At 40.6% G+C, this 14993-nt stretch overlaps 2 protein-coding genes across 2 annotated transcripts in view; one reads left to right on the top strand and one right to left on the bottom strand.

Annotated features, from left to right (window-relative positions):
- Positions 1-14993, top strand: part of MMS22L (MMS22 like, DNA repair protein) — an 881591-nt gene that overhangs the window by 360566 nt on the left and 506032 nt on the right. The gene's annotated exons all lie outside the window — the stretch shown is intronic.
- Positions 12656-13112, bottom strand: LOC128656580 (mth938 domain-containing protein-like). The gene has a single exon (XM_053710560.1). The coding sequence runs from the start codon at positions 13075-13077 to the stop codon at positions 12715-12717; it is 363 nt and encodes a 120-aa protein (XP_053566535.1). The 5' UTR covers positions 13078-13112; the 3' UTR covers positions 12656-12714.

The raw sequence follows: 14993 nt of genomic DNA, 5'->3' as shown, positions 1-14993 counted from the left end.
CTTTCGAGCCTATACAGCTTGGAGTAAGACAACATGCATAAAGAGGATGATGTGGTCAAAATACTCATTTGCCTAATAATTCTGCACTCCCTGTATATCCACAAGAAAGACATTTGCTTCAGATCACAAAAGATGATCTCCAGATGGAGAATGTTAAGAACACCTAGATTATATATCTGTGCTTCAACTAATATAATATTATACACACACACACTGTTAATTTATTGAATCCATAAGCCTACAGACTGCTTTCCTTTATTGTTAGTTCTGTTTTTCAGTATTCTCCAACATGCCCAAGGTAGGCAAAAAATGTGAAGGAAAATGTGGGCTTCTGTTTTTTTTCATTGCTACTGCCATTATTGCTATGTTAATACTTAAATGCATATTGCATAGTGCTGCATTTAAGAAGTTGTAGTCAAACAAGAATAATTTAGACTAAATTGAGATTAGTTGGAATAAAAGCATTTAACAAATTATTTCCAATAACATTATCTCATTTATGTCTTTGTATGTGAGCCGTGCTTCTGGCTAACAGAATGCCCTTCAGCGATTCAAGATTTTGGAGGGTTAGAGGGTGCTCATTTGCACTTAAATAGCCATTAACAATAAATTCCCAGAGGTTCTGTGTTGCATGTTAGCAGTGCTGACCTACTTAGCTAGTTTAAATTTGTTTTACAGAATTATAATAATTCCATCCCTGGTACTTAAACTTTGTGATTAATGCAAGCTTCACAAAACAATTAAAGCCTAATTATACCATTTTCTATGTTGCTGTTGCATTGTTATTATCACACAAAGTGTGATTGGACAAACATTAAAAGAATTAATACAAAGATAAGCCAGAACTTTTATCTCATTGTTGATTATGTTAAATGTGTTCTACGTATCATTTGAGAAAGAAACTTGTTTGCCCTGTATACTTGCCTGCATGGTCTTTAGAAGGCAAATACTTAAAACTGCCTCTATTCCACAAATAATTTACTTCAGTGGAAAACTTTATATAATCTTAGACTTTAGGTGACCAAATTTGTTTCAAACCTAAATACATCCAGAATAAAGAAGCCCTGGCCAAACATTTTTAGAAGCCATGTTATAATATTGTAAAGGATGCCTGAAGAATTTGTTTTCTTTAACAAAGATATGACGAGTCCAGGATTTCATCCTTACTTGTGGGATTTATCCTCCTGCTAACAGGAAGTGGCAAAGAGCACCACAGCAGAGCTGTATATATAGCTCCTCCCTCCTCTCCACCCCCAGTCATTCTCTTTGCCTGTGTTAGTAATAGGAATAGGTAAAGTGAGGTGTTAGTTTTAGATTCTTCAATCAAGAAGTTTTTTATTTTAAAATGGTACCGGCGAGTACTATTTTCCTCAGGAGAAATGGATAAGGAAGAAAATTTTCTGCCCTGAGGTTGATGATCTTAACAGACGTTACTAAGATCCATTCTGGTTCCCACAGAGTTTCTGAAGGTAGTGCAAGAAAATCTTCAGTGTGGAGAACGGTGTCATGCTTTAAGCAACATTGAGGTATGTTCAGTCTTTTATTTCTGAGGAGATTTGTTATATCAGAATTGGCTGACATTTGTTTCCCTGCAAGGGAAGGGGTAAGCAGTAGACCTATATGATACTGAGGGTGTTACTGAAAGGCCTATTTGTTTCTATACATATTGTTATTTACTTTGGCAATATTTATATTGGGGCTTGACACTGGGAGTGGCAGCTTAACTTTAGTATGTAAACTGGACAAATATTTTATTGTTCAGGGCTGCAGTTTTTATGTTTTTAGTTCATATGTACTGGGGACCACATGGCTTTGTTTCAAACCGCTTCCCATGCGGTTAGTCAGTTTGTAGATGCGACGTCCATGATGGGCGGGGCCTATTTCGCGCGCTCAGACACGCAGTTTCCTCTCACTAGGAAGGCAGCAGGCATCAGCTCCGGTGGGGTCTAAAGTTATTTTCCAGTCACCGGATCGTTGTTGAGTCTAATTTTAGTACCCTGAGGGCAGGTGGGGCTGTTTTCATTATTTAAGCATATTTTTTTAATAAAAATGTCTCCTTAAAGGGTGATTTCACTTTTGCTCATAGGGTGCAATAAGACCTGTGGAAAAAGAAAGAACAGAGTAACCAATTCTGGCTTTCTATGACTAGGGCAGCAAATATGTCAGAAAAACAAATTAAGGATCACCTCACCACTTCCTAACTGCTTAAAAGCCACCACTACTCTTACTCAAGAGATTGACGTGGACACAGCTAAACCAAAATTCTTGCTTGCAGGGAAAGTACCCAAAAAAGGAAAAATATCTTCAGACACCGAACTTCACCTCCTCCATTGACAGAGACAAAGAGAATGACTGGGGGTTATGGGTAAGGAAAGTGACACTTAACAGCTTTGCTCTTTGCCGCCTCCTGTTGGCCAGGAGTGAATATCCCACTAGTAATTGGAATGACGTTATGGACTCTCCATGTCTTAGGAAAGAAATATTGTTATATGCCAGCAATATTCTACTCACCTTAACTTCCCCTTATTAATCTATTTTAACTATCTTAAAAGTAAAGAAAAATATAGCTATTTATATATTTTTCCATTATTAAATATATTTTTGTTAATTTATTACTGTATGTAGAATTATTTAATTTATTATGGTATAACATAAAAACAATATTTCAAAATGTTTCACAATTGCTAAACATATGCAAAGAGGGGTGAAGTAGTGGGTGTGGGTGGGATTAGAAGTGGATTAACATTTTGTCATGGCTAGTAGTTTAGGACTTGAACTTTTCAGCCCTGATAGTATCACTCACCAACCAATTCCTTTCATGATTCAGATAGAGTATGCAATCTTAAACAACATTCCAATTTAATTCTGTTAAATAATTTGCTTTGTTTCTTGGTATCCTTTGTTGAAAAGCATACATAGGTAGGATCAGGATCAGCAATGTGCTACTGGGATGTAGCATATGACTGCAAAATAAATTACAATTATTTGTCTACTTAATACTCTTTACAATACTCTGGGCATTAAAAAGGGAACTTAGCACTCAAAATAAGCACTACATTGGGGCAAGTCAACCCTCTTTTGAAAGATGAGAGGCAGCATTTTAAAGAAGAGGCCACATGCCCAGTAGAGGTGCGCATCTTCACTGGTCTCACGATTCGATTTGATTAAGATTTATCGATGATGCATCACGATTACTGCCCATGGTTTTCATCAACAAATACAAGCAGTCAGAAAAACTTGCTTTTTTATTTGTGTGTGTAGTGGGTGTGTATGTATGTGATGCAATGTGTGTGTGTAGTGGATACACACAATAGTAATAATAAAGATATCACTACTAGACCCCTGGCGCTGAAAAAACAGCTTAAATTGGTTGAAAGAAGTTTGAATCTGTATTTCTATAAATAGTTAATACTATATTTCTATAGAACAACTTATTGTCAGCAGAATAATATATAGAAAATATTTCCTAGATAGGTTCGATTGGTCTATCTATGGATATCCTTTAAAAACTCGTATAAATAGACCTCTATACTATATAGCCCATTGTTAATAGCAGAACCGACAGAGAAATGAATTGGCTTCAAAAAGAGAGAGAGGAAATGCAAATAAAACAAAGTGTTAATTTATTACAATGATTTCACACATCACACATACAGCATAAAACAAACCTAAAACACGCTAATCAGGCGTTTACAAGTTCTCTGTAGCATCAATAATAAAAAGCAAAGTCTCCCTATGCACAGAAAAAATAATAAAACAATAATAGAACAACCACTAAGAATTGCTAAAATAGGCCAACAAAGATCCCGATATTAGTCAAATGAAGATCCACGTCAGCTGGAGGTTAATGTTATCCGGAGCTGTGACGAGATTTGAGATCCAAATCAACAGACAGAAAGAGAGCCAAAATTAAGGTGTTCACTTATTACTTACACCATAAAGGTTCTCTGAAGTCCCAGCTGTCTCTCTATAGCAGTCAGAAAAGAGGTCACCACAATCTCTCCTTTCTTTAGAATTTGCAGCAGCACTTGTAACAGACAGACCCGGCGGTTCTCTGGGTCTTTGTGCAGTGTTGACGCTGGAAGTCAATCACGATCACCTGAGTAGTGGAAAAGTGGGCGGAGCAACGCTTTTCAGCCCGTTCTGGGCCTTTGTCAAGCTCCTGATAGACAGAGTATCGTTAAGCAGGCAGCTACCAGGGAGGTAAAGCTGGGGAATTGCTGCTGACTGTTTTCAGAGAGAAACTGGCATAACAATCAGCTGCATGAGTGACGGTTTAAAAGACCCGATACTCCGTCTATCAGGAGCTTGACAAAGGCCCAGAACGGGCTGAAATGCGTTGCTCTGCCCACTTTTCCACTACTCAGGTGATCGTGATTGACTTCCAGCGTCTACACTGCACGAAGACCCAGAGAACAGCCGGGTCTGTCTGTTACAAGTGCTGCTGCAAATTCTAAAGAAAGGAGAGATTGCGGTGACCTCTTTTCCGACTGCTATAGAGAGACAGCTGGGACTTCAGAGAACCTTTATGGTGTAAGTAATAAGTGAACAACTTAATTTTGGCTCTCTTCCTGTCTGTTGATTTGGATCTCAAATCTTGTTACAGCTCCAGATAAAATTAACCTCCAGCTGACGTGGATCTTCATTTGACTCATATCGGGATCTTTGTTGGCCTATTTTAGCAATTCTTAGTGGTTGTTCTATTATTGTTTTATTATTTTTCTGTGCATAGGGAGACTTTGCTTTTTATTATTGATGCTACAGAGAACTTGTAAACGCCTGATCAGCGTGTTTTAGTAGGTTTGTTTTATGCTGTATGTGTGATGTGTGAAATCATTGTAATAAATTAACACTTTGTTTTATTTGCATTTCCTCTCTCTCTTTTTTTAAGCCAATTAATTTCTCTGTCGGTTCTGCCATTAATTATGAACTATATAGTATAGAGGTCTATTTATACGAGTTTTTAAAGGATATACATAGATAGACCAATCAAACCTATCTAGGGAATTTTTTCTATATATTATTCTGCTGACAATAAGTTGTTCTATAGAAATATAGTATTAACTATTTATTGAAATACAGATTCAACCTTCTTTCAACCAATTTAAGCTGTTTTTTCAGCGCCAGGGGTCTAGTAGTGATATCTTTATTATTACTATTGTGTGTGTTTACTCTGTTTTGTGGAGCTTGAGGATACTCCATTTACCCACTGGCTTATTGGTAAATATTGCCAGCCAGATTGAACACACATTTTCTGTATACTAAGCGTGTGTAGTGGATGCAATGTGTGTGTGTGTTATGTATGTATGTATTGGATACTTGTAAAGCACGGCTAATCACCTGTAAGTGTCTTAAGGCGCTGCTCATTTTATCAACCTCGGAAGGATGAAAGGCTGAGTGGACCGCGCCATGGATCAAACCTGCAAACCTTGGGTTGCTACAGAGCACAGGGTCAGGATTCCTAGAATTTAGTCTTTTTTCTCCAGGAAGGTCTGTAAAAAGGATTGTCAGTCAGTTCTCTGAAAGGTCAGATTTCTGCCTTATCTATTCTTTTAAATAATAATAATAATTTTTCAGGCCCTGGTCAAAATCAGGCCTGTGTTTAAACCTGTTGCTCCTCCTTGGAGCCTCAACCTAGTTCTTAGAGTTTTGCAGCAGGCTCCATTCGAGCCTATGCATTTTGTAGATATTAAGTTGTTATCTTGGAAAGTTTTGTTTCTTAATACAGGGAGAGTCCACAGCTGCATTCATTACTTGCGGGAAATACAGAACCTGGCCACCAGGAGGAGGCAAAGACACCCCAGCCAAAGGCTTAAATACCCCCCCCCCCCCACACACACACACACACACACACACACACTTCCCTCATCCCCCAGTCATTCTTTGCATTTCGTCACAGGAGGTTGGCAGAGAAGTGTCAGAAGTTTTCGGAGTAGTTCCTTAGGAAGGGTATCTGCCCTTCGAGATGGGACTGGAGTTTTAAGTAGTCTTGTCAGCCTTTCAGTGAGAACATTTATAAAAGTTATAAGAGTCTGGAGATGCAGGGAGAGTCTTTCTGTGAATCCATCCATATTAACAGCTCCTTAAGCAATCAGCGTTGAGGAGTTTTGCTGCCTGCTTTCTTCACTCAAGTCCATTTCAGAAGCGCTGCTACAATCTGTCAAACTTGAAGGACCGTGTTGCTGTTCCACTGCATAGATTCCGGTAAGATTGTTTCATTTTTTACACACGTTAACAATAGAAGACTGTCAGGGTTTTTTCCCTGTTGTTTGCCATGTGCTGCTAGCAGCCATTTTACTCACCTCTCTTCCTGACTATGGTGCATTGTGGGGGATGCTGCTCATTTCCTACACTTCCTTTTATGGCCAGACTGGTGTGCATCATCCATGTGAGACAGGATGCAGTCTCAGAATTGTGATGTCATCACATATTATTTAAAGGGCCTCTGTTCAGTATGCTTTGCCTTTGCGTTGTCTCAGACCTGTTTGTGAGAGTTCCTGTGTATTACCTTGCTGCCTGACGTCCTCCCTGGTTCCTGATCCCTGGCTTGTTCCTGACTCTGCTGTTTTCCTTGTTCCTGATTCCGGCTCGTCTGACTATTCGCTTTGGCTCCTGACTCGGCTCGTCTGACTACCAGCTCTGGTTTTGACTCCTGGCTTGTTATTTGACTTGTGGACTTTTTATAATTTTTTTGCTATTAATAAAGGTGTGATTATTTTTGCACTTCTCGTCTCAGTCTGATTATTGGCACCCTGACAAAGACAGGGTCTCAGTGGGACTCCTTTATCTTTATGGAATCAAGGGTTAATATCTCCTGAGGGGGGTTATTGAACAGTGGGGTTTTTTAATCATATTTGTTATGTGATTTTGACTGCTTATGTGTAAGAACGTTTGGGTTCATAGGCTGATACGGAACGTACCGGTTATTTTTTATTTTGAGAGCTGCACAGTTTATTATTAAGCTGGCGCGCCTTTCCTTAGCAGGGGTGGTCCTGCATGAGCACCATGTGACCAGGAGTGGTCACGTTTTTCCCCGCTTACATTTCCTGACCGAGTGTCTGTGGAGAGGAGCATCTTCTCTACCTGTCTGGGTCATAGGAGGTGGTGAGTGCCCCAGCCATTGGGGGTATAAGGTGCTGGTTTTTTCTCTTTCTATAAGTTAATTTAGACAAGTTATGGAGGATTCTGATATTTTAGAGGGGCTCCCCCCGATACAGAATTTGATACCTGTGTATATTGTGAGGAGGCCCGGGTAACCCAGCCCTCTCAATTATGTTCCATATGCCGCAATAGGGTGTTCTTATCAACTAATGTTGCGATGTTAGAGACCACTAAGCCATCCGCCTCTGAGGATTCTTCATCCAGTGAGGTGTGTTCCCTAGATTCTTCTGTTCCTACATATGCAGTTTTCCCGAGTTCCGCTCTTCCTTCGCCTGTAAGGGTTTTTTTTCCACCAGAGATTACTATGCTGTTCCACATGGCCATCTCTTCGGCCTTAGCAATGTTACATCTTCCTGCTCCGTGCAAGAGAAGGGTTAATCCAGGCTCTCCTGCCCAAGGACCGTCATGTAAAATGACGATTGTGTCCGATCAGTACTCTGCGGATGCGGTTCCCTCTGAGGCTTCAGAGGTAGAACCTCCAGGGTTGGAGTCTACTGACTTGATTCCTCCGACTGCGGAGGGCTTAGCATTTAGATTGGCACGCCTGCGTTTACTTTTGAGAGAGGTTTTGGCAATGTTAGAGGTTCCCAGTACTGACCCGTCAGTTGAATCTCAGTCCTCTAAATCAGATAACGATCTTGACTAGACGAGTGTAGAGGGATGGTGATCCTATTCCTTATCTTATTGATTTACATTTTGTTTTATTATTTATTTAGAATCCCAGTTCTGAGTTGTAGGGGGGGGGGTTGTGTCGTGTGACAGGCTGGACCTGTTTTTTGTTCCCACACTCCTTGCAGCTATCTTTGTTGGGCTTGCCTATTTTATTTTTACCTTTCTATTCCGTTTCGGATAGTTTTCTGTTTTTAGAGCTCTGGGTTGTTATAGAAACTCTTCTTAGAAAGACGTTTCATCACATGGGATTTTTGGTACTATCGACTTAGATGGTCAAGATTGTTGGAGACTTCTGGTGGAAGCATCTAGCTCTCTTTTTGGGGTGATGGTTCCTCTGTTAATTTCAAGACAAATTTTAAGCCTCTGAGCTTATATTCTTTAATTTGATTATTCTCAGTTTTTCTAGCATTGCTGGAACCTAAGAAGTTTCTGTTTAGCCCTTGAATATTCTGGCAGATACATCATATCCTAGGAGACAGGCAGGACCTGTGGTGGGTACTAGTTAAGTCTGCTCCTTCCTTCTAGCTTTCCGGTCCAGGCACAGCAGGTTAATCTATCCTTGAGCACAGGCTGGACCTGTTTTAGGTATTATCTTGGATGGGCGCTTGATGCTGGATTATATGGATCTAGGGGTCCTAGAGGCCGGAGCTAGGTTTCTTTTTTTGGGCAGTTTCTCTTCTCTTGGTTTTGTCTTTGGTAGAGAGAGGGAAAGTTTTCGGGTGACTTTTGGAGTCATTCTCCCAGTGTCTATCACACTGTGGGAATATTTTCTTTCCACTGTTGGTGCATGGTCCAATAAGGGGAGGGACTTCCTGTCCTAATTGGGTTCTATGATTTTTAAACAGAGCTTATTAGTTCTCTGTTTTCCGGATAATGTAAGGTTCTCTCTTTTGTTCAGGAAGAAGGATGTCTTTCCGGTTTCATCCTTTTGAGCAAATCCGATTCTTAGGAACCGTATTTTCCAGTAAACCTCGTTCTGATCCTAGGTTTCTTTTTTGGGATCTTCGGTTTAATGTGGTAGTATCCTGCTTCCAGATTTTACTGTAGCTCCCAGGCCTTGGCGTTTCTGGTTTTCTTACCATCGGCTGTTAATAGACTTTTAGGGATTTGTCTTGTCTTTTTGATCCTCAGAGTTGGATCTAGACTTGAGTTTCTGGTGTAGACACCAGGTTGGATTCTTAGATGCTGTTTTGTCTTATGGACAGGAAATATTTTCCTGAGATCTTGTGAAATTTCCTAATCGGGTTATGCCCTCCAGTCCCCCTTCTGCTTCGTTGGCATTGGGGTGGAGAGTAAAATAGCTAACCGAGGCCGAGTCTTTGGCATGGCATTGTTTTTTTTTCCTTTCTAAATCTGTCTTAACAGACTTACAGGGAATATCGGTTGGGGGGAATCGACCCCCAGTGTTCCGCTCAGATCTCACTGTCCTGAGTTTTCTCTTAGCTCTCCTGAGGCGGTTTTGACTTTGTCGCTTCACTGCCTGTGGGGAGAGAGTGTCCTGTGGATCAGGAGTTTCCTTCCGTTTATTCCTATGTTCCTCAACCGAGCATTCTGCTTTGAGGATTTAGTCTTCCTGGTTCGTACCAGTTGGGACCCCTCAGTGGGTAGATCTCTTTTGGAGAAGTAAAGTTCCTCCTGCGTAGACGGGAGGATCTCGTGTTTGGTGGTGGGCAGAGGCTCTAGGAGCGGGCTCTTCAGGAACGGATGTTCCCTACAATCTTTCCTTGCTTCAAAGTTGGTATCTGAATGGGGAAGCCGATCAAGTTTTTAGGATGTCCTTACCTATCCGTGGTTTCCTCTTAAGGACTCAAGGTAGATGTGGTGTAGTGGTTAGCTCCACCGCCTCTAAAGCAAAGGGTTGTGGGTTTGATCCCAGTTAAAGCTCCTGTTTTCTCTGCTGGAATGTGCTTATGGTGACAGCTAGCATTCCTAAGAAGATTTTTAATCAGGGATCTTCAAGCAGAGCTATTGGATCGTTATCGGTACTTGGGAGGTTTATTTTAACCTTCTTCTTTTTTTTTTTCGGCCATGCCACTCTTTGTTGAGGATGGTTCAATCCTAGCAGGGGCAGACATCAATGAGACTGATTGCTCAGTTTATGTCTGCGAGTACGTATCGCGGTTTAGGGGCTTCGCCTCCATGGACCTTTGTTGCTGGGTCGGGGCCTTTTTACGTCATGAAATCTTATTCCTCTGAGGTGGATTGGGATAGGTCGCTTGGTCATAGCCGAGAGAGGGGTTTTCTGAAAGGTTTACGGTCCTTTCTGTCAGCGTGTAGTTGGTCTCTCGTCATCTATCATCGGTGTGAAGGACCACCCCTTGTCAGGAGGAGCTAGATCGTTCTTGCTCTCTATCGGATTCCAGGGGTTTTTCTTTTTTTCCTCCAGGATGATCTGGAGAAGGGCCTTCTTAGCTAGCTCTGGCTCGAGCAGTCCTTTTTGGTATAGCTAGCTGTCATAACGTGATGGCCAACTTAGCTGCCTAGCATGCGGAAGGTTGCGGGTTGAATCCAGCTGCAGTCCTTGCTCCTTCAATGTGGGCTCGCAAGCATTTTTTCGATTCCCTGTTTGTTCTTCTGTTTCAGAGGTTCATTGAAATTTCAGGCATGTAGTTCTTTTGCTCTTCTTGGAGTTTAAAACTTATTTTTAGGGGGTTGCATTGGGTTACTTTTGTACCCATGCAGGAGGTGGTCTTTTAATTATTTTCTTCAATGATCTCTTCCGTCTGTAGATTGTTTTTCTACATTCGTAGTCCCTGTGTTGCAATCTTGCAATACCTACTCCTTAAAGGAGTCTCCTTTTTATTAAGGCTGTTTTACTAGATTTGTTAGGGTTTTCTCCCTAAGATTGTTATTTTAAGGGAAGGGGTTTTTTCCCCTCTCAGGGAATTAGGCCTTGATGTTCTTTTCAGCCTATGGAGGCTTAGTTGCCTTCTTTATTGTTAGTGGAGGAGTGTTTTTCCGATTGACCTAGGAGACAGCGGGACACTAGCCTCCTCAGAGGTTATGGCTCAGTTTGAGAGCAGTGACGTCATTTTGGGTCTCTGCCATGAGATCTCTATGGTTCTGATTGTTGGGTGGCTATCTGGTCCTCATTGCATTCTTTTTCTTTTTTACTTCTGTTGAAGCAGCCTTTAGGAGAATGGGTTTGTGTGGTGCACTCAGATTTAGGCCGCCTCTTCTTTTTCCCTCCCGTTAGCATTCAGTGTCCTCTGTAGCTTGGGTATAATTTTCCACAAGTAATGAGTGCAGCTGTGGACTATCCCTGTAATAAGAAGGAAAACATAAATTATGCTTACCAGATAATTTCCTTTTCTTCTGTACAGGGAGAGTCAGGGAGAGTCCACAGCTCCCGCCCGTGTTCTCCGATGGGCGGCCCTAAATCTGTTTTCTTCTGGCACCTTTTTCACCCTGATATTTCTCCTACTGTTCCTTGTTCCCTCGGCAGAATGACTGAGGGAAGTGGGGGAGGTATTTAAGCCTTTGGCTGGGGTGTCTTTGCCTCCTCCTGGTGGCCAGGTTCTTTAATTCCCACAAGTAATGAATGCAGCTGTGGACTCTCCCTGTACAGAAGGAAAGGAAATTATCTGGTAAGCATAATTTATGTTTCTTCTGCTTGCAGAGTTTCTGAACTGTCGGCTCTACAGTGCGATTTGCCTTACCTTATTTTTCATGCGGATAAGGCGGTCCTTCAGACTAAATTCGGGTTTCTCCCTAAGCTGGTTTCGGATAGAAATATTAATCAGGAAATTGTTCCTTCTCTCTGTCCTTATCCTTCTTCACAAAAGGAACGTCTGTTGCATAACTTGGATGTTGTGTATGCTCTAAAATTCTACCTACAAGCTACTAAGGATTTTTGCCAGTCGTCTGCCCTGTTTGTTTGTTTCTCAGGAAAGTGTAGGGGTCAGAAGCCCACTTCTACTTCTCTTTCCCTCTGGTTGAGAAGTATGATTCATGGACAGCAGCCTCCTGAGAGAATTACGGCTCATTCCACTAGGGCTGTCTCCTCTTCTTGAGCTTTCAAAAATTAAGCTTCTGTGGCAGGGACGTGCACTCATAGGAGGCAGGGGAGACAGTGCCTACCCTGCCATATGTGGCCAAAGCTTAATTACATTTTTTTTTTTTTAGCTTTAGGAATCATACTTTATTGTTATTTTGTTACAAATTTACCATCACTCTAAGTTCCATTAAATAAAGTGAAAATGTCTAATCAACAAATACATAATACAGCAATAGCACTCACTCTGAATTTCAAATGAGTAGATTTTTTTCTGATACATTTTTTAAAAAACAGCCTATTTCCCTGACTCTATATCATGTGACAGCCATCAGCCAATCATAGACTCATATGAATACTCTATGTATGCACATGCTCAGTAGTAGTTGGTGCCTCAGAAAGAGTGCATATAAAAAGACTGCACAATTAAATAATGGAAGTCAATTAGAAATTTATTTTTTTTAACTGCATGCTCTATCTGAATCAAAATAGTTTAGTTTTGACTTTACTGTCCCTTTAATTTTTATATGCCTTTAAGATTAGTGATATAGCTAAAACAAGCAGGGTTTGAAAACTCTCAAACATAATTGTGGTAGAAGCAAGAATAGTCCATTGTCTAACATTTTGTGAAAGCGTGAAATCTGCTTCCCCCATTTATTTTCTAAATCCATAACTCACTGCTTCTCCCATACCACAATACTGCACCAAAGCAAACATGCAAGGTTTAAATAAAGAGATTGCCTAAGGACATCATCAATTAGAAAATGCAAATACAATTAAATCCTGAGTGTTACTTTAGTGTATTTTATAACATATCACAATATTCTATTCATATATTAAATGTACGTGGTTGCCCTTAGTAAGGCCTTGCTGTGCCAGGGTTTAAACTAACAGGTAGAATGAAACACGCCTCCTACTTTTACACCTTGTGAAACCAGAGTGTTATACTCTTTTACTGCCTTCTCCGTCTGGAACACCAAAACATCAATCCCTTGCGCTTTGACATATTCCAAAGTGGCAGCTGGTACCTGCAAAGCCTCGCCCATGCCACGGCCTATTACAAGCGTCTTCACACCTTTTTTCACTACTTCCTCTAGGTCAGCTGGCTGTACACCAGGGTGATGATTTGTTCCAGTCTCTCTCCAGTCCCATGGCCGGCTGCCTCCAGGCCAGACTATGCAATCCTTATACATTTCACCCGCAACCTTCATACTGCCCCAAGACAGCTTGGAAATTTCTGGAGACGACATTGTGAGACCTCCACCGTGACCTTCTCTATCACCAATGGGAAACTCCTTGGGCAACTGCCGCTTAATTACATTTTAATTAAAACAAACAAAAAAAAGTCTAAAAAAAAATTTTTTCACCATTTTCCCCCCATGTAATGCTATGGAGAGGCAGGTACAGGAACGCTTCTGTCCATTGCAGTACATGGGTCAAAGGAAAAGCTGTGCTGCAGCGACACCTGTGTTCTGTCAATATATTAGCAGCAAAAAATTGGGACCAAAAGGAGGCACCCCTCTAGATGCCTCCTAGCAAGTGAAGGATATATAGAATAATCAGAAAGAGGATGCAGTGAGCAGGGTCATGTGACACAACTGGAAGCTGAGGTAACCTAAGAAGAGATGACATCAAGCATAAGAGTAAAGTAGTATTCTACATCTCTTGTGATTCACAAATTGTGTTCAGATACAGCTCATTAACGTGGGGGGGGGGGGGTAGACAGTAAGTGAGCATAACCCAATACTGACAGGAAGTCAAAGGGTCAATTCAAATTTAAATCCATAATTTAAAACCCAGAGTTTGAAGCTAAATGTGCAGTGTCCACATTATTTAAATTAAAGTTTTTGACATTGAATATTGCTAACCCTCCCCTTTTCATGTTTATTTGATTTAATTAGGTACAAACTCTATATATGTTATGTCTGTTAAGTCAATGGATGCAGTATCTATTTTTATTTTTCTCTGTGTCTCCATTTATTTAAAGACGGCTGTTAACGTGTAATTCACAAATCAATTGAAAGCTGTTGCATTGTGTTTTTAATATGTGCTGCTTTTATACAAGTTTGTATTAATAAAAGGAGATAATGAGTCATTTCAAAAATATATGTAATTATTGCAGTTGTTAAATGTTTTTAGAAATAATGCCACTGTAAAGTAACTGGTTAAACACATAGTCAAAGGGAGACATTTAAATTTAAACTTTCATGATTGAGGTAGAGCATGCTATTTTAATAGACTTTTCCAGTTATTAATATTTTGAAATTTAGCATTAAATGGACAGTATACACTCATTTTTATATAACTGCATGTAATAGACACTACTATAAAGAATAAGATGCACAGATACCGATATAAAAATCCAGTATAAAACTGTTTAAAAACTTACTTAGAAGCTCTCAGTTTAGCTTTGTTGAAAAGCCCACTGCAAGTGGGAAATAAGATACATACCCCCCCTCCCCCTTCTTTTGCATATGAAAAGACCCTTTACACAAACAGGAGCAAGCTGGAGAAGGTAGCTGACGGTATTCTGATAAAACTTTGGGGCTTGGTTAGGAATCTGAAAATCAGAGCAATGTTATTCTCCTTCCCAACAGGAAGTTGCAAGAGGATCACCCACAGCAGAGCTGCTATATAGCTCCTCCCCTAACTGCCATACCCACTCATTCTCTTGCAACTCTCAACAAGCATGGAGGTAGTAAGCCCGCTGTCCCCTGTTCTGAAGTTACCTCACTCCTCAGAATGGCCGAGAACAGCAAATGGATCTTAGTTACGACCGCTAAGATCATACATAAACTCAGGTAGATTCTTCTTCTAATGCTGCCTGAGGAAAAACAACACACTCCGGTGCTGTTTAAAATAACAAACTTTTGATTGAAGATATAAAAACTAATTTTAATAACCACAGTCCTCTCACACGTCCTATCTATTAGTTAGGTGCAAGAGAATGACTGGGTATGACGTAGAGGGGAGGAGCTATGTAGCAGCTCTGCTTGGGTGATCCTCTTGCACTTCCTGTTAGGGAGGAGATATAATCCCATAAGTAATGGATGACCCGTGGACTGACTACACTTAACAGGAGAAAGGAATTCATCAGGTAAGCATAAATTATGTTTTTTTTCTTCAATCAAAAGTTTGTTATTTTTAAATGGTACCGGAGTTGTAC

Source organism: Bombina bombina, chromosome 4, assembly GCF_027579735.1.
Source record: "Bombina bombina isolate aBomBom1 chromosome 4, aBomBom1.pri, whole genome shotgun sequence".
Lineage (NCBI taxonomy): Eukaryota > Metazoa > Chordata > Amphibia > Anura > Bombinatoridae > Bombina > Bombina bombina.
This window is presented reverse-complemented; position numbering and strand designations above follow the sequence as displayed.

Bases quoted from the DNA above. Each gene is read 5' to 3' on its own strand.
- LOC128656580 (XM_053710560.1), bottom strand. From the start codon at position 13,077: ATGTCGTCTCCAGAAATTTCCAAGCTGTCTTGGGGCAGTATGAAGGTT.